Source organism: Symphodus melops, assembly GCF_947650265.1.
Source record: "Symphodus melops genome assembly, chromosome: 8".
Classification (NCBI taxonomy): Eukaryota; Metazoa; Chordata; class Actinopteri; order Labriformes; family Labridae; genus Symphodus; species Symphodus melops.
Genome location: NC_136698.1, coordinates 2,208,130 through 2,226,397, shown reverse-complemented (window position 1 = coordinate 2,226,397; position 18,268 = coordinate 2,208,130). Strand labels below are relative to the sequence as shown.

The 18,268-nt window shown below is 43.3% G+C and overlaps 1 protein-coding gene across 6 annotated transcripts in view; it reads left to right on the top strand.

The window, feature by feature from the left end:
* The first annotated feature begins 1,293 nt into the window (after positions 1 to 1,293).
* The window catches only part of mylk4b (myosin light chain kinase family, member 4b), a 34,198-nt gene continuing 17,223 nt past the window's right edge, over positions 1,294 to 18,268 (top strand). The window contains exons 1-3 of one of the 6 annotated variants that reach the window (XM_079351173.1): positions 1,294 to 1,379; positions 2,950 to 3,147; positions 8,478 to 8,730. In XM_079351173.1, the coding sequence (XP_079207299.1) occupies positions 3,083 to 3,147; positions 8,478 to 8,730 (318 nt within the window). In that variant the 5' untranslated portion in view covers positions 1,294 to 1,379; positions 2,950 to 3,082. Of the gene's footprint in view, positions 1,380 to 2,346; positions 2,517 to 2,604; positions 3,148 to 8,477; positions 8,731 to 13,732; positions 14,203 to 18,268 lie in introns of those variants that run through there. The other 5 variants (XM_079351174.1, XM_079351172.1, XM_079351170.1 and 2 more) reach the window with 5 other exon arrangements.

Here is an 18,268-nt window from a genome sequence, read left to right as displayed (position 1 = left end):
CTTGTAAACGGGTAAGGCAGAAAACTGCTTGATGCTTAGACCTGTAGGGGCCCCCATGAGGCCCAACAAACCTTGACCACAGCAGTAGCTTCTAGAGAGGCTTTCTATGGTGACTCAAGTTTGACGTGTGACTTTGCATTTTGTTTTCTTTACTTTTTTTAATTGTATAAATTAACATTTTCTCCCTCCATTTTCATAATAGGCTTACAAATGAACACAATAACCTATCAGGGCACATTTTTCTGGAAGAGATCTTTTTTCATGAGCAGATTGAATTAAATAATTTCATGTAGGCCAAGAGTAATACTCTGAAACCTTAAATCAGTCATTTTAAAAGTCTTTTCATGTAGAAGCACTTTATCTTGTTGAGATTTTCTCCTGATTACTGTACACTGGGTTGCAGGAAATGTGACACATTCAAGGTGTACAACACTCTGAGTGGGTACATTTCCTCTGTGCCAAACTCCACCATTGTCCCAAGATAATCTAATTGAGTGTGAACTAAATATAGCTGGAGTGGCGGACAAACATTTGCCCTGTAGTGACACTATTGGACGGATGTAAAGCGCTGTTAAACCCTGAAGCAACAGGCACCATTGTAACCAATTAACACACAGAGAGAAGGTAAGGTGGAGTGGGACAGGAGGGCGACAGAGGAGTGTGCGAGGATTCAGTGCCAGGACAGAAGACTGAAGAGAGGTCAGGACAACAACAGACGATAACGAGACAATCCCGTGAACTTGTGTTCCATTACCTAATGTTGTGTGTTGTTTGGAAACGTTTCACAGGGATGCACTTGCAAAAATGTAGGATCATATTTTGCAAGATTACAGGTTCTATGACCAAAGAACAATTTTACTTTTTAGCAGTGTCGTATAAGACTTATGTGTGTTTGTATTTGTGCACGAATGTTACAATCTCACTCACACGTCCTTTACCCACCTGTCTCCTCCTTGCTCATCCGAGCCATATTTTTTTTTCCCCCGTTTTTCCTTTTTGAGAATAAAACTAATCCAAGAGGAACGGCATCTGCAGAGAGAGTTAAAATTATTTTACCCTTTCTTACCGCTCTAATTTTTTTCAGAGGGGAGAGCAGGGAGGGATGACGTGAGAGGTCGCGGCGACCTCACGCGAATCCGGACTGCCTCCCACACGGCTGTCGGAGAGCAGGGAGAGACATTTTTAATCTCAGCGACCTAAACACTCCATCACCTCTATCAGATATGACACCTTCCACTTGACACACCCCCATATAAACCCAAGGCTTGGTTCAGCTCTGCTTGACACTTCCTGGTTGAGAGAGAGGACTGCACTCAAGTCTGTGGAGCAACAGGAGACTAACAAGATTTGATGAGGAACAATGAGTGAAATGTTTTAATGTAAAAAAATAGTCAGTCTGTGTTTTTTTGGTTGAAAACCTGAAAATACAATTCATCAGAAGTTCCTCACACAGGAATTGTTGCTGTTCACGCCTAGCTAACATTAACACATGCCTCTCAAATTGTCCAAAACTCAAGTCTCAACTCCGACTCATCAAAGTGAATCTGAGCCCCCAAAAAGCTGAGTGTCCGGCTGGAAGTTTCCTTACTATGTGCAATTGTAACGTGGTTAGCTTTTTCTCATGATGTTAGCATGTAGCTGCAGTATTTATGGAAAGTATCAGTATGTGGTTTAGTGACTATAGTGTTAGCATTAGTCTTGTTACCACAATCCTACTGGATCAAGATCTTCCTGGATCTTCCTTTGAATTGGTTGTCCGCTCTAAAAAACTTCTAATACATTTTATTTGTTTGATGGCGCCTTTCAACTCACCCAAGGTCACCTCACATAGGATAAAAGCATAAAATAACAACATCACAGAATATTAAAACCAAACACTGAAGTTAAAAAACAGAAGTGCTGTGCACAGTGAGCAATCAGAGTGAGTATGTCCGTTTGAACAGGGGGGGGTTTGAGTTTGAATTAGAAGGTTGAGATGGACTCTGTTAGCAGTCCGGCAGGTACGAGAGGGGCTGTAGTGATGGAGGAGGTCGCAGAGGTTAGTGAGGGCTGGATGGTGAAGAGCTTTGTATGTGAGGAGGAGGTTTTTGTCGTGGATGCCGGGAGCCAGTGAAGTTCCATGAGAATGAAGGTGATGTGCTCAGATAATTTGGTGGGTGTGATGATCTGGGCGGATCTGAGTTCTGGATGATTTGCTGTCTGTTGATGAGTTTGGGAGTCCAGCGGGGAGGGCATTGCAATAATAAAGGACGATTAAGTTCATTACGTATGAGTGCAAATTGGAGTGGACGTTTGTGTTGAGACACATTTATTTTTCACAAGCATTTTAAACTAAACTAAACTAAACTTTGTAGTTTTGATACCTAAACCTTGTCAAACTACAACGTCTTCAAAGAAGACCAAAAAAGTTGCAATGTTGTCAAGTTTGGGTTTCACTTTTTAGTTTGGTTTGGACCATTATTAGCGGGATCAAATCACGTCTCTGTTGGATCACATCTGACACATCAACTAATTAGGTGATTTTATTTTACTGTTTAATCACAGATTTTTAACTTTACGACAAAAAAACCCAAACATTTCTTTAAAGCGCCATCTGTATTTTTCTCCTTCTTTATCCCCCCCTGCCCAACTCTGTATCTCTCCCACTCTCAGTCTATCATCTCTCCTCTCGCAGAAACACATGGCACTCTGGCGTTCCTCTCATTCCACTATAATAAGCCACATTCCCTGGAACACTTCCTCCAATCTATCCCTGCTTGTGGTCCCTGGGTCCCAAAGCAGAACCCCCCCCCCCCCCCACCACCAACCTCCCACTTCTCCCACACAAACCCCTCCATGTCCCTCACCCGCCCCTATATGGTGCTTATCCCCGGGCGTCTGTGGCTCCCCGAGTAGATAGCGACAGGCAGCCAGAGCTTCCCATTTAACTGTCTGTCTTCTGTCTGTGAGTCACGTCGGATCAGATTGTTCCAGTCACTCGGTTCGTGCAGGAAGACAGCATCCAGCGCCAGGACCTTTTAAAAACACACAAAGCAGCAGAGGGAAGAGGGGGAAACCTGGAGAGACGGTCTCCATCACACTCATGAGAGACATGGGAGGAAAGGAGAAGAAGCTGCTGGTCATTGCAAATGTGCCCAAGTACAAAGGGTGAGTTTTAACTTTTTTTGATTTATTGAGTATTGTCTTTCCTCTAATTGGCATTGTATAAGAAGCATTTTGACTTGCGTTTACTTGGGACAGAATGGTATTCAATGTGCATAATGACCATGTTTTGCATTCTAACACCTCTTTTCCAGTGGTGTCGCTTACGCTCGGTGCAAGGTGCCACTTGTCAGGTTACACAGCACACTGATTTACGTTGTGCACATTTACTCCGGAGCGTCATTTGAGTTAGACATCAGACTCTTCCTCTCGCATGTTCTATTAAATGAAATGAATATAGATTGATTAAAGGTTAAATATACAAACAAAAACCTCTTGTTAAAATATGGCGATTAGAAAATCAAGACCTTTTCAGTGTTCATTTGCAACCGCTCAACAAACTGGACAAACCCTCATCTATCTGTCCTGTTAATTTTGCATTTTTTTTTGCTTCTAAGACCAAAAGTCATTCATGCTGAATTCAAGCCCAAACAAGAATGCAACCCCATACTGCTGCGGACTAAAAAAAGGGGCCGTGCTTTGTTCTTAGCGAAATGGAAAAGTACATTGAGCGGTGCAAGTTCTTCAGTTACACATTTATGCAGAGGTTGCTGAGCTGTTGTCAGTGTGACGGATTGGATGTGCTTGTTTGTTAGTGTGTATATCTGTGCGCACCATGCTGCACGTGTGTGAATGATTCTGAGAAGCCTGCAGAGTCTTCCTCTACACATAAGCCATCTGTGCATATGTTTATTGTATAAATATCAGGGTCCCCGTTTCTAAGAGATCCTCCTCAGTTCAGCTGTTTGCACTGGACCCTCCAGAGAGTGATGGCGATGATACGTCTATCACGACTTGCCTTTCAAGCTTGCGCGAGCTGGCACGGTTGGAAAAGGAAATGCTGACTTTAGTCTGAGAAAAATAAACCTGTTGATCACTTGATATTATCGGGTCAGGGAGTCAACATGCTTAATTTGACGCCTATTAATTTGAGAAGTGTCTGCGGTCACTTGAGGATCCTCTCCTCTCTAATGAAGGAGTACTTTTTTTTTTTCCTCCCTTCTCTTCGAGGTTGTGGTTTCAAAATGTTGTCCTTTAGCAAAGTCAGCTTTGGGCTCCACACTTGAGACCTTTTGGAAACTCTTTAACCGACCTTCGCTGTTGATATTTGAACTTTGACGTTCGCTCACTTCGGTTGAGCGGAGATCAAGTTTGATCTGATGGTGATGTCCTAAAGTCATCCATTCTCTTCCATAGACGCACGCACACACTCGGAGACGCATTCCTGTGGTTTATAGGCTTTGAGGGCTGTTTCCATGCAACTACTAAACCAGGACAACAGAGGCCCCTGAGAGAGATGGCACCCTCTGTGTCCATTTGAGACTGCCCCTCATGCTGAGGTCTCCTGGGACTAAATTCCTCCATCCTGGCCTGATACCTAAAAAAGGCCCCTAATCTGCCCTGTTGCTGTTTCTGTACCATGTAGAAAACAAAGCTGCGCACAAGTATGAACAATAGACAAGCGGTGCATGCACACGTGCACGCAAAACATGCATGCAGAACCCCCCGTGTCCTCCCTCGCCACTTCATGTTATCTGTTTACTTAGCAGCCGATACACAACTCGGACACACTGATATCTTAAAGATCCTTTCACCCTGCCAAACTGGAGCACCCCGAACAAATTGTGAAATATTCAGGCCTGGCTTGTTATTCTAAACCATGTATCTCGGATTGAGAAGTGACATGCCCCTTGCTGTGCGAAGGATAAAAATAAATCATTTACATTTTAAAGCTGGAGATGCACCAAGAATCTAATTCTGGAAGTTCATCCTGTCGATTACATCGCAGCTTTGCTTAATTTACCATAATTACACTTCTGCTGACTCTTCAACAAAGATCAACAAACAAATCTGAAAGCAGAAACTTTGTGTTAAAGTATAAAAAAAAACACTGGATCAGAATGATGAAACGGTCCCTTCAAGCTCGAGAGATAGTAACCAACACAAACAAGGGTGAAACCGACGCTTGATCCAAAGGCAACTGGACTGAGTTGAAGACATTGAACCAAGTCCAGTGTCCCTCGGATCAAGCTTTGAACTTGTTGCCACGACTTGGATGTCTGAGAACCTTCACACGCGAGGGTGAAATTTGGTTCATTTTGCAGGAGGAAAAAGCTCTCGTTGTGCACAGCTGTTGATAATGAAGAAATAGTGCGAGTACGTAATCAAACTGCTGCTAATCCACATGTGTTGAAGACCGGAAGAATTCAAATAGTTTGGATCACTTTCTTTCCTTTTTACATGTAAAGTTAGCTCGTAACAAGTCCACTGTTTTTGGACTGAGAGTGAGTAATTAATAAATGAAACTCAGAGTTTCTCTTCTAGATAATCTGGACAAAATTAAAAGTTACATCAGCCACACGGTACTTTTAGTTTATCCAGTACATTTCCACTTTAGGATCCTGGTACCATTTTAGGTCCTTTGACACATAAGAGTGTGTGGGTGGGCGGGGGGGGGGTTTGCAATGTCACCTGTTACCTTTGTCCTTCACAGTGTCTCTTTTTTCAACACTCTCTGATGTTCCCAGTTTGAAGCTGGAACAATCATTTGGTCCCAACTAACCCACGGCTATATGTGGACTTTTTTACTGCTTCTGTCTGTAGTCCTTCGTCCCATCATGGACAAATTATTTGACAATAACAAAAGCATCCAGGCGGTGTCCCCTCTGATTTGTATTATGTGCTCTTTTGAACTCCATGCATTTAATAACCTCCATAAACCTGCAGTATATATAGATGTGAGGGTATTTAATGCTTGTGGCTCGGTTTTAACGGTGATATTTCCTGTCATCGCGTTGCTCCATGTGGTACATTTGGCACTGAGGCGTGGTTGTGTGTTTGTGTGTGTGTGTTTGTGTGTGTGTGGGGGGGTCCCTCATTTTTTTTGTCCTGCTCTTTACTCATCTAAACACAGACTGTTGGACTCTCTCAGTCCTCAGAGTCTCAGGGATTCATTACCACTGTATGAGTTATGAGACACATGCGCTTCTTCCTATCAGTTACACGGAGGGATTATGATGCAGAAGACAGATAGGAACCCCCCCCACACACACACACACACACACACACACTGTTTTATAGAGGGGGATTACAAGAGGCCGCCAAGCAAAAAGTAAACAGACACAAACTACAGCATTACTTGGACAGCGACACGCTGGCTAGTAGCCTGCATGCACACATTACAGCCACATAAACACCCTTATGTAACAATGAGTCAAAGTGACCACAATGGAAAGCTTGATCAGATCCATTTCCTGTCTGCCTGGCAACGAGCTCTGTGACAGCTCCTGCCTCCTAATGGTTTTTTTACCACTGGAAGTTTTCCATTTGTGGGGATAGCGTGCCCTTTGACCTTCGCCCTGTACTACTGGTCACCTTTAAATAAAACCCTTTAAAGGTGACCTGGAGTCACCAGGCCACGCGGGGTCACGGGGCTCTTCAGGGCAACAAGTCATGTCAGCTGCAGCTGACACCAACAAAGCAGGTATCAGAGTTGTTGAGAGGCTGAGGGCTGGTCGGGTCAGACAGCTGTGGTGTTTTATAGGTAGAAGAAAAATGTAGCTTCTTCTTCAAAGGACACTCTTAAAACATCCATTTATAATCATCCTATTTAAGCAAACGCGTGCTTTTCTCTAACGTTCAAAACTCTACACACTGTCCTGGTCCCTGTAACACTGAAGACTGAAGATGAAATGCCATGCAAGAAGTTCTGGTGTATGGCCCAAAACAGCGAAAATGTTGGTCGCCTTTTAGCTCCAATCAGAGTTCAGGGTGCCGTTGTTTCCTTTGAATAAAGTTTGTTAATTTAGTTAAAAAAATATTGCATACAATTTTTTCAATTTTTTCAATTTCTCAATATCTACATATTGCACCTTTAAAGTAATTTGAAAGAACAAAATATCACCATGATCAATGCACTGAATGCCTCTGTAGTTTGTTTAGGTGCAGCCGTGTATGTCTATACAGTACGCTGATTATTGACTGATTTATTGTTTGTTTGTTTTTCCGAAGAGCAGAGTCTCATCTATTCAGGACAAACTTTTAAAGTTGAATTTAAATGATTAAAGGAGCAGTGTTGTGATGTGTTACGATGTATACGAATGTGGGAAACTTTCTGCAAATATGCATCGTCTTACGAGTAGACGAGTCTGCAGTGGTATTCATCAGAAATGGAGCACTTATAATGCATACAGATACATGTTATGAAGGCTGCACAAACAATCTACCTTTACGACTGTACCAATTTTTACAAAAATTCTGCTACTTTCCTCCCCAATTTCAAACTTTCTCCAGGCGTTGTTTTTACTCCGTTTTACATTTTATTCATCATTTTAATTTGCTTTGCTCGAAATGACAAAACTCATCCTCTCCCTTTTCTTCTGCATCCCGAGCTTCAACCAGCACTTAAAAAGTAAATAAATGAAGATAAAAGTCGATGATGGATATCTGTAAAGTTGTTCGATGTGTTTGTAAATCACTGTATGTAAATCCCAACATAAGCAGCAGTGACAGGTGCATCCCTGTCCGCTCTTTCAGTTTTAGCACTGCAGTTGAAATCCAACCCTGAGAAAGCCCCTGATGCTGAAGAGCAGCTCCATGCAGTCTTCATCGCATGCTCTCTGCTGAAACTACAGCCACTCTCTGACCTCAGTAATTGTCAAGCAAAGGCGCAGAACATTTACACTCTGGGGGTATAAATATCCCCAGTGATCTTCCATGACTCCCCCAGAGGCTCAACAGGTAGAGCGCAGCAGAAAGCCAGCTGTCGCCAGCAGGCGTCAGGGCAGATCCCCCCCCCCCCCCCAACATCATCAGTCATCCCGTTTGGATCCGGACTACGGCTCGATCAAAGCAGGTGGAGTTCACTCATCACACAGCTATTTGGACAATGTTACACAACATTAAAGTTGTGTAACAGATTTTACAGGAGATTTTGCTAAACCACTTCTATGAATACAGGGATCTCCCTTTAATTCACTGCTTTCATTAGGCGAGTGCAAAGCAATGTGGCAAAGCACCGACAAGGACTGCTGTATATGAGTGTGGATTAACAGGATCGTTGAATCAATGTGACTCAAAAACCTTGACATTTAAAGTAATTAATTCACTGAGTTAAGAGATTTATCGTCATAGTTTATTTATATTCTCCTGAATCTCAACAAATTAGATCCACGCGTTTCGGCTTGTGGCCTTCATCAGGGTCGTCTTTTGAAAAACATAAATGTTTTTAATCAGGATAAACTTTGAGTGTGTCTTTTTGTTGTTGTTTTTTTCAGGTCAGACAAGAAGAGCCTGTGTAACGACTTCACTTCTAGCAAAAAGAATGGGAAACCTCCGTCGTCTGCCGTACCGCCACCCATCCCCATGTCCCCCATCGTAGAAAAGATGGAGGGGCTGAAGGCCATCCGCAACCGCAGCAACAGCCTGCGTCTGGGCCGGCTGGCCTTCTATCGGCACCTGGAGAAGGTGGAGACCATGCGATGCTTCTGGGAGCTCAAACACGTGGAGATGGAGGGAGCAAACCAGCAGGTAACGTTGACACTGCGTTTATTGTCCTCGCTGTCATCGCCACACCGAGCCGTGATCGCGCAGCAGCCATTTTCACATGTCGAGTCGTATAATGGCAGAGAATCTGTTAGGTATGGATCATATTACAACCTCCTGATTGACCAGAAACATAACCTACATAAGGCCGTATGTTAAGGTCAAGATATTCTCCTTCTTTTCGTTTCAGTTTTAATAAGTCTCAGAGCTCCTCAAACAAGTGTCTTGTTCTAAATGAAATCCACTCTTCAATGAGTGCAAGAAATCCTGATACGTTTTACTTTGGATTCAAAGTTTTGCAGACATGCAGCTGCCGGTAGTCAAAGCAGTATCAACAAATAAAAACAGATAAGTTATGTACGGCGGCTGAAGTCTTTGTTGCAGCGGCTTTGGGTTCGAATCCGACCTCAGTCCTTTGCTGCATGTCGTCAACCGACTCTCTCCTCCAAACACTTCCTGTGTGGCGTCAGCTGTCCTGTTGCACACGATCTGCATAAAATCCACGATCACATTCACATTACAAAAACAAGCATTCAAGAGCAAGTGAGCAAAAGTGGCTATTTCACAGCAGACAATGTAAAGTGAGGCAGATGTCTCTATATGTATATATATGTAGAAAGTGATTGAGAGCAGTGGCTGTCTGTTTAAAAACAAAACACACAGCTTAAATTCAAACTGAAAAATAACCATTTATTAGTCTCTTTTTTATAAGCTGCACAGAAGAAGCATGTCAGGTATTTATTGTGCTTTAAATGGTCTCAGTCTTTGTAACGTGCTGCCTGCAGTCGGTTCAACCTGAGCCAAAGTCCTCAGTCTGCAGCGGAGGGGACGATGAAGGGGACTGAAATAACTCACAGCAGACTCTGTGTTCTCACTCTGTGCACCTGTTGGCAAACACATGTGCAGACAGGTGGAGCACAACAAGCCCACCAGGGGGAGCTGCAGATCTTTAAATGTTCTTCCTGCGTCTCACTCGGTCCTGCTTTTCCTCACGGCAGACGGCTGGTCATCATCAGTCTGTTTCTGTGTCTTAAAGGACGTTTTTTCTTTGCCGTTGTAACTCTGTTAAATGTGGTTTAGTGCTCATGATGGATTAACGTTGGGTCTTTGTTGTGAGCTCTTTCACCTGCTCTTATGTAAAGTGTCTTAGGATAACATTTGTAAAGACTTGGCGCTTTATAATTGAGGACTGATTGATGTTTATACAGTCTAAGTTTGGCCTGGTCAGCGATCAGCCTGTCACTCTCTCTCTCACATGCACTTGAAGCTGCGAACTGAAATAAATCAAACAAAGTGAATGTTCATAGATGTCGAGACCACAAGAGGGAGGCACTGGGCCAGTTTGTACCGGCATCAATCTTGCAGCTGGTGAAGTCTCCCCCTCTTAAGAAACATTTATGTTTTTCAGCTTTTTTCGGTCGTATGTGACGAGGCAGGCTGGAGTCATTGAGCGAGAGGTCAGATTCAATCACGGTGCTGACATACAGAGACAGACAACCAGCTGCTCTCACAGTCACCAGGTAACCTAACGAGCATGGAGGAGAACATGCACACTCCACACAGAGAGGCTCCTGACAGACAGGGATTCGAACCTGGAACCTCCTCACTGTGACACAACAGTCGACACCTCTAGAAATGACTCATCTTTAATTAGTTTTTATCGTGATGTGATGTTACATTGAATGCAGTTTTGTTTGGATCTGAAAGCAGCAACACAGAGATTAAAGGAGAACATTTTAAATGTATCAACTGGAGTTATAGTTTTAAAGAAATGCACATAATATCATATTTACAGTGTTTATTCAGGTGTTTTATCTGCTCTCTGACGACTTCAGGGTCAGTTAATGATGAGACTGAACATCCCAGTTTAAAATGCTGTGTTTTAAGATGAGATTTAAAGATGGAGAGAGAGTCAATATTACGGATGCGTGGTGGGAGGGAGGTCCAGGGACGGGGGGGGGGGCGGAGCTCTGGACTCCGTGGAGGAAGAAGAAGATGTGAGAGTGTGGGTGGACGTGCAGGAGCTCAGTGAAGCTGCTGTTGGCTTTTTTCATCATGATTGGAATTTGTTGTGGTTGTTTTTTTTGTATTGTTAATCTTATAAATCAGTGATGCTTGCCAAGTTACCACCAGGCAGCGCTCAGGTTTATATTCCAGCGACATAAGGGGGGAGTGTAATTTAAGATCTTCAGTCCGTCACAGAGCCCGGTGCACAACTCTCTCACCTCCCGCTCAGTCGCTGAACTCAGACCTCAGTTGCACCTTTGGCCCCTCCACCTGTCTGTCTGTCTAATCCCTCTGCACCTCACACCTCCACTTTTACACTCCTCACGGTTAAACTGCTACAAACTGAAATCACAAACATGGAGGGAGGCCATACGATGAAAAAAACGCTGTCGCTCTGCTCTCTGCTCTCTGCACAACTTCTCCTCAGGTTCCCTCCCGGGGAGCCGTGCGCTGTGACCCCTTGAACCCGAGCACCACCCAGCTGCTGCTGCTTGTAAAATCAGGCTTGCGTTGAACTGCTGCGCTCCAAAGATTCTGCTTTAAACAGTCTTTAAAATTTAAGATGCATAACACAGCAATGAGCAGACCACCTGCAGGGGCCTACATAGATGTTTATGATGAAAATGTCGTTGTTTCATTTCAATATAATTTCTTGATTTTCTCCATCAAAATGTCAACAGCTGTTGAAATTTTAGAGGATTGGAGAATTGAACGTGGCCAACGGGACATGACCCAGTTTTAAGCCTCGTGACACGTCGGGTCTCATTTTTGGGTTTGAGCCAACATACCTGATCGGCAGGATGAATTCTTTATTTGAAATGTTGTAAAAGTTAGGGCTTGTCAATCACATGGAACATAAATTACTGAATGATCTTTCTGCTGTGTGAAAGAAGACTTTCAATGTGAGCGTTCACGACCATAAAAACACTTACTTACATCAGGAAAATATTTACACAGGTTCGTCATCATGAATTAAAAAGGAGGGCTGTTTTTTTCCTTGTAGGACTGCACAATGAATCACTATTTATTACAGCTATCTATAGCAATATTTACACTTACAAATATCTTATATATTTTATATATTTCATAATACAAATAATACAAAGTCAGTTTTTTTCAGTTTTTTTTTTTTTTTTGCAATAATCTACATTCAAGCAATTGGCCAATACATTTTATTTGTAAATGACCACGCTTTCAAAACACTATGAAGCAGTGAGATGAAGCTTAAATGCTGAATGTGCCACATTTTAAACTTAAATATCCAGTATGTCCTCTGCATACATTTAAAAAAAGACATTATCATTTATCAGGGTGGTGTCACATTGACCCACCTAAAATAATCAGTGACGTCCAGGAGGCTGGAGTGGACAAGAAGTTCTCCCAAACATCCGTGCAGATATCAGGAAGAGCTGCTGACTCTCTCCAAGCTCTCGAAGCTGAACTGTCAGACTGACTTCAGGAGTGTTGCACATTAATAACTGTATCAGGTCAGACTGACTCCAGGTGTGTTGCACATTAATAACTGTATCAGGTCAGACTGACTTCATGTGTGTTGCACATTAACAACTGTATCAGGTCAGACTGACTTCAGGTGTGTTGCACATTAACAACTGTATCAGGTCAGACTGACTCCAGGTGTGTTGCACATTAATAACTGTATCAGGTCAGACTGACTCCAGGTGTGTTGCACATTAACAACTGTATCAGGTCAGACTGACTTCAGGTGTGTTGCACATTAATAACTGTATCAGGTCAGACTGACTCCAGGTGTGTTGCACATTAATAACTGTATCAGGTCAGACTGACTTCAGGAACGTTGCACATTAATAACTGTATCAGGTCAGACTGACTTCAGGAACGTTGCACATTATTAACTGTATCAGGTCAGACTGACTTCAGGAACGTTGCACATTAATAACTGTATCAGGTCAGACTGACTTCAGGAACGTTGCACATTAATAACTGTATCAGGTCAGACTGACTTCAGGAACGTTGCACATTATTAACTGTATCAGGTCAGACTGACTTCAGGAACGTTGCACATTATTAACTGTATCAGGTCAGACTGACTTCAGGAACGTTGCACATTAATAACTGTATCAGGTCAGACTGACTTCAGGAACGTTGCACATTAATAACTGTATCAGGTCAGACTGACCTCGGGAACGTTGCACATTAATTGAGTGATCACAGAGATTCCACCACAGTCGTATTTTATGGAGGACTCTTTAGGTCTCAGAGTTCAGTCTTAACTCGTGGCTACATTCAAACTATCTCATGCTGCTGCAACGCCACAAATCTCATTCAGTCATAAGACAGAAGTGACACTCAAAAACAAGGCTACATTTGAAGTTGTGCAGCGCTGGTGCAACCAGGTACAGAAAAGAAATCTTTTTGTCTACTGCTCATGCGTTACTTACTTACTCGCATATATTTTTTTGTTCACTTATTTCCTTTCCTTTTGCTTTTTTTCCTTCCCTCCTTATTTGCCAATGTCAGGGTGTATTTAAACGTTTTAACCGCCCAAATCTTAAACTTTGTTTCTCAGCTCAGATAATAGACGATAACTTTGGGAGTGTTCCTCTCCCTCTTTCTCTCTCTCTCTCTCTCTCTCTCTCTCTCGCTCTCTCTCTCCTGCACACGGGGCTGCATGTGTCGAATCAAGACCAGTGCTGAAGTAGCAACACGTGTCTACAGCTAAGATAAACTTAGCCCCATACTTACACAGGTGTTTGTTTACATCTGAGCGTGTTCTTCCACTGCACAGCACTTGTCCTCATCGGCAGTGATTCATGCACAGGACTGTCTCTGTGTCTGTGAAGAATAGAGAGGCCAATCTTCTGCAGGACAGAGAGACATACGCATGCATGCATGAAGTGCTGCGTCTGAAGTTAAAGGATACCGCGGGAGTCTCACTAACATACCAGCAGCAGCAGCTCAAAGAATCTGATTCTGCGTACAGCAACGACACCCTGAACCCAACACCACCTGTCCCCTTTTCGTCTCAGAGACAGCGTGTCCTCTCCTTTTAGGTCCCAGGGTGGGAGAGCAGGGAGGACGCCGGCTCGGAGGGTGACTGGTTGGCTGGGTGGGCACGCGGCTTCACAGCACGGATCCAGTTCTAGTCCGAGCCTGTAGTGAGTGAGAGATTAAACATTCAGTTCATAGCTTCCAGAAGGCCCGACTATTTCATCATCGACGTCCGCTGTCTCGCCCCATGTCAGCAACGTGCTGTCACCTGATAGTCCTTCGCCGCAGGTGAGAGAGAGACGGCCAGAGTAGGTGGACAAGGGGGACAACAGAGACAGGAAGATGGAGAATTTCCTGAGGGATAAAGATATTTGGATAGTAGGGAGTGTGTGTCTGGTGGCCACTTTCCTATGGAGACGGCTGTGGAAATTATTTTCCGTAAAGAAGAGGGGAAGGACCACATCCTCCGCAGACACACAGGTAGGCTAACGAACAGGTGGACAGGCGGACTCAGTGACATGAAAGAACAGCAGGAATGAAGTTTATCAGCTGTCACGCTGTAAGCTGTGGCAGCAGGCCTGCCTAAACCGGAAGTAATGCATGTTATCAGATTATCACCTGCAGCATGCTGCCAGAGCCGTCAAACAGCCTTTGGTGTATTTTGCTCCCTTTTGACAAGGACGTTATGTTAGTCAGTGCAAGGCATCGTGGGAAGAAGGAGCTTGTTCCTCTTTCGCCTGCAAGCAACTCTTCGAAGGAGCAAGATTCAATCACGTTTAATCAAACATATAGAAACAGTATCACATTTTCTTAAATAGATATAAATAACATCCCATCTAAGACACAGTGTAAACAACATGCTGTTGAATTTTTGCTTCCAGAGTTTACATCAGATCATCTTCTTATTTTGTCCTGCATTGATTTAAATAAAGAAGAAGATAATTAGACGGTTAAGTGTGACCTTCATGGACTTTATTCAAAGAGCCAGCTCAACGGCCTAAAGTTTGGGGGCCACAGTCCTCGCAGACAACCTAAGTTCGAGTCCGACCCTCAATGTCTTTTTTATCGTCTTCCTCGATACTCTTAACTGTCCTTTCAGTAAGGCACAACATGGCCAAAAGAGAAAGTTCACTTGCAGGGTTCAAACTTGCATCTGAGTTTTTTTGTTTCCCTCCTTCATAAAGCTCTGCAGTAGATGGAGTCAGTACACGGTGGTGTTCTGGTCGGCCTCGGCGCTGCAGTCTTGTCCTGGATAACGTCGAGCATTATCGTGTCTGTGCAGCCGGTTGGCAGGCCTCCTCTGTACTGGCACGATGACGTGTAATGCGAAGCATCACCGGCGTCCGCGACATTTGTGCCGTGTGGCTGAACTGAACATGCTTCTTTGACAAAACAGCTCATCAACAATCGTGCTTGGCAGTGTGTCATTCATCCGAACGCTGGATGTGCAGTCAGTGGAAAACATCACGTCATCTCTCTCTGCGTCACAAGCTTGTCACCAGCACTGACGTCTAAATTCTTTCAGGTAGCACTCCAGGCTCCCTCACTCCATCAAACCGAGACTGCACATACCGCAAACCAGTAAAAACCAGTTTATAATGTAAACATAATCCAGTATGAAGCGACTGTAAGTGACTCCTCATGAAGTGAAAGAGAAGTTACAGCTCTTTTTTATTAGTCTCAGCGGACAGCGGGCTGATTACTGCTGGATTTATAACTCTACTCGTCTTCACTGTTTGGATATCGGGTTTGGTTAGTTTGCATGCTTCATATCCGGAGGCTGCAGACCTCTAAGTGGACGGCCATTGTTTGACACTCTCTCTCTCTCTCTCTCTCTCTCTCTCTCTGATTTCATGCTCTATCCACTTTCCTGTCCCTCCAGTAAAGGCTCAAAAGCCCCAAAAATAAATGTAAGAAAAACTCTGTCAAAGATCTGATTCATGTGAAAGCATCCTAAGATGAACTCGAGGAATCCTGCCAATAAAGAACTTCTCTAAAAAGAGGAAAGGTTCATATGACAAAATTGATCTCTTCTTTTTTTCTTCTATTGGACGCTTTTTTTCTCTCTCTCTCAATTAAATAAAAAAATCCCCTGCACACTCCTCTTGCTAAGCATCACAATATAAGAAGAAAGAATCACAACGTTTCGGCCCCTGCGAACCCTTTTGTCGAGTGCCAGCGTGTTGTCCTACGCACCTTCTTACTGAGGAAGTTGGATCCTTAAAAACTCAGGAAATCAAGAGGCTGACGTATAGAAACAACAACCTTCACTTTCATGCAAATAAACCTTTTTATTCGATTTTACAGATACATGCAATCACAGGGAGAACATGCTAAGCAGAAAAGCCGACGTTGGTGGTTTACCTCTGCAATAAATGTCAGTTCACTGCTGTCATGTGAGAGAGGGAGATTTTCCTCCAGCAACTATCTGGGTGCTTGACGAGTGAAAGTCTAGAAGAGGCCCAGAGGAGGGCCACCAGCCGAAACATGTCGGCCTAATTTGTTAATAAATTTGATCTTCACTCTAGAAGTGTTGCAGGAGCTTTTTGACTTTGTGTAAGACACAGTATGTCAGCAAACACGACTTCCAATCAAAAGCTGTGTTGAGCTTTGACTGAGGTCTTAAATAACTTCATCTGACGATGGCAAGATTCAAATCTGTATTTTCTCAAAGCCTTAAAAAAGAAAAAGAAAAAGTCGGGCTCAGCCTCTCTGTGCTGAGTTCTCCCCGTGCAGGTGTGAGTGTGTAAGCCCTGTGATTGACTGGTGACCAGTCCAGGGTGGAGCCCACCTCTCACCCTGTGACCATGAACAGGATTGGAGGATTAGAACATTTTGATTGATCCTTATTGTTGGGTATATTTATTTATGGCTCGTGCAGGTCGATATATCTGATTATTACCGTCTAGATTGTCAGTATTTTAAGTTCATTTTTGCACCAGATACAGAAGAGTATTTGTAAATGTGTTACATTTAGGAACCACTCTGAGTGTTAAACCTGGTGGTGCACAATGACAGAGCAGCGACTCACGTCTCGAAAATGTTCCTTTTTATCCCGAACAGAACGAATGGTTCAGGTTTTTTGCAGGATACAAATCAATGTGTTTGTGTTTTTTTGCAGCAGGCTTGCACAGAGTAATCTGAAGTTTGTGCTAATGCGTGTGAGCGTGGCTAATGTGAGAAGGGCTTCTCCTGCCTCAGATTCTCACACTCACATTGCTCAGACAAAATTAGCACACAGACAAATAAATGTGGGAGGAGTCAGTCAGGGTTTTATATAATGGATTAAAGGACTCATGATGACAAACATGAACTAGACTCAATGTGTTTGTGTGATAGTCATGCTATAAATCTTAATTTAGACAGAGAAAAGTACAAATTACAAAACAAAACCCTTTTTCTAAAATCTTGCTTAAATCTTCTGATTTGTCAAAAAACATTTTTCACGAGATGTATTCTGACTGCCCGTTCAAAGCGTGACATTGACGCCCCTGTGACGTCTCTCCTACAATCTGAACATCAGGAGGTTAAACATGCGGGGTGGAGCGATCCGACCAGTTGGTAGAGTCGGTTGTCTCTCAGCCGGAAGCTTACACGTAGATGTTCGATCCCCAGCTCCTGCAGCATCATGTCCGATGTGTCCTTGGGCAAGACACTTAACCAAACCCTCAGTTGCTTCAGAGGTGGCGTATGCATGTGTTTGAATGGGACTAGCTACTTCTGATGGTCACTTCACTGCAGCCTCTGCCATCAGTGTGTGAATGTGCAGCTGTGACTGAGCTAATTAGTGAACACAACAGGAAGTATATAGAAACATTCACCCCGGTTGAGTGGGATCACGTGAAGCTGTTTAAAACTCTTTTAAAACTGCATGTTGCAACTCTCACAGAAAACTATTTTTGACCAGAAATTCCTCAAAACTCGGGGAGGAAAAGCTTTATTTAAAACGACACCAAATTCAGTGGACACATGAAATCCTTGATTCTGCTGGAAAACTGAAAAAACTGAGTTTGTTAAATCACTTTGACGTCATCTTCCACAGCTTTCTTGAAACCTATTTTTCTATTTTTCTCGGGGGGGGGGCCCTGTTTTCGCCTGGACTCCTCTTGCTGCTCTGTCGGCGTCCACTTTCAGCCGTTTGCATAACTTATTACTAGCACACTGCTGATACATACTGGAGTCAATGCAGCCGTTACCTTGTTTAGATCTGTTTGAGGAGGTCGTCAGGTGAAATGATCTTAAATCGGTCGGTATCTGAACACTTTAAATCATTGTATTTGAGTCCATAAATTCAACCTGTCAAACCTTTACGATGCTCCTCATCAGAATCAGAATCCCACTGTGACATCACAAGGAGAGCACATTTGAAACAGAGCATTTTTTTCTGTTTCAGTGTGATGTCCGACTTATACAGGTGACAAACGAAGGACTGGATGGTTGTGTCTCACAGTTTGTGGGGAGGTAAACACCCAAGATACTCAAATAAATAAATACTGTACAAGTGGATTTGTCCCCTTTAAGTTCTTTTAAGAGCGGTCAGTGATTT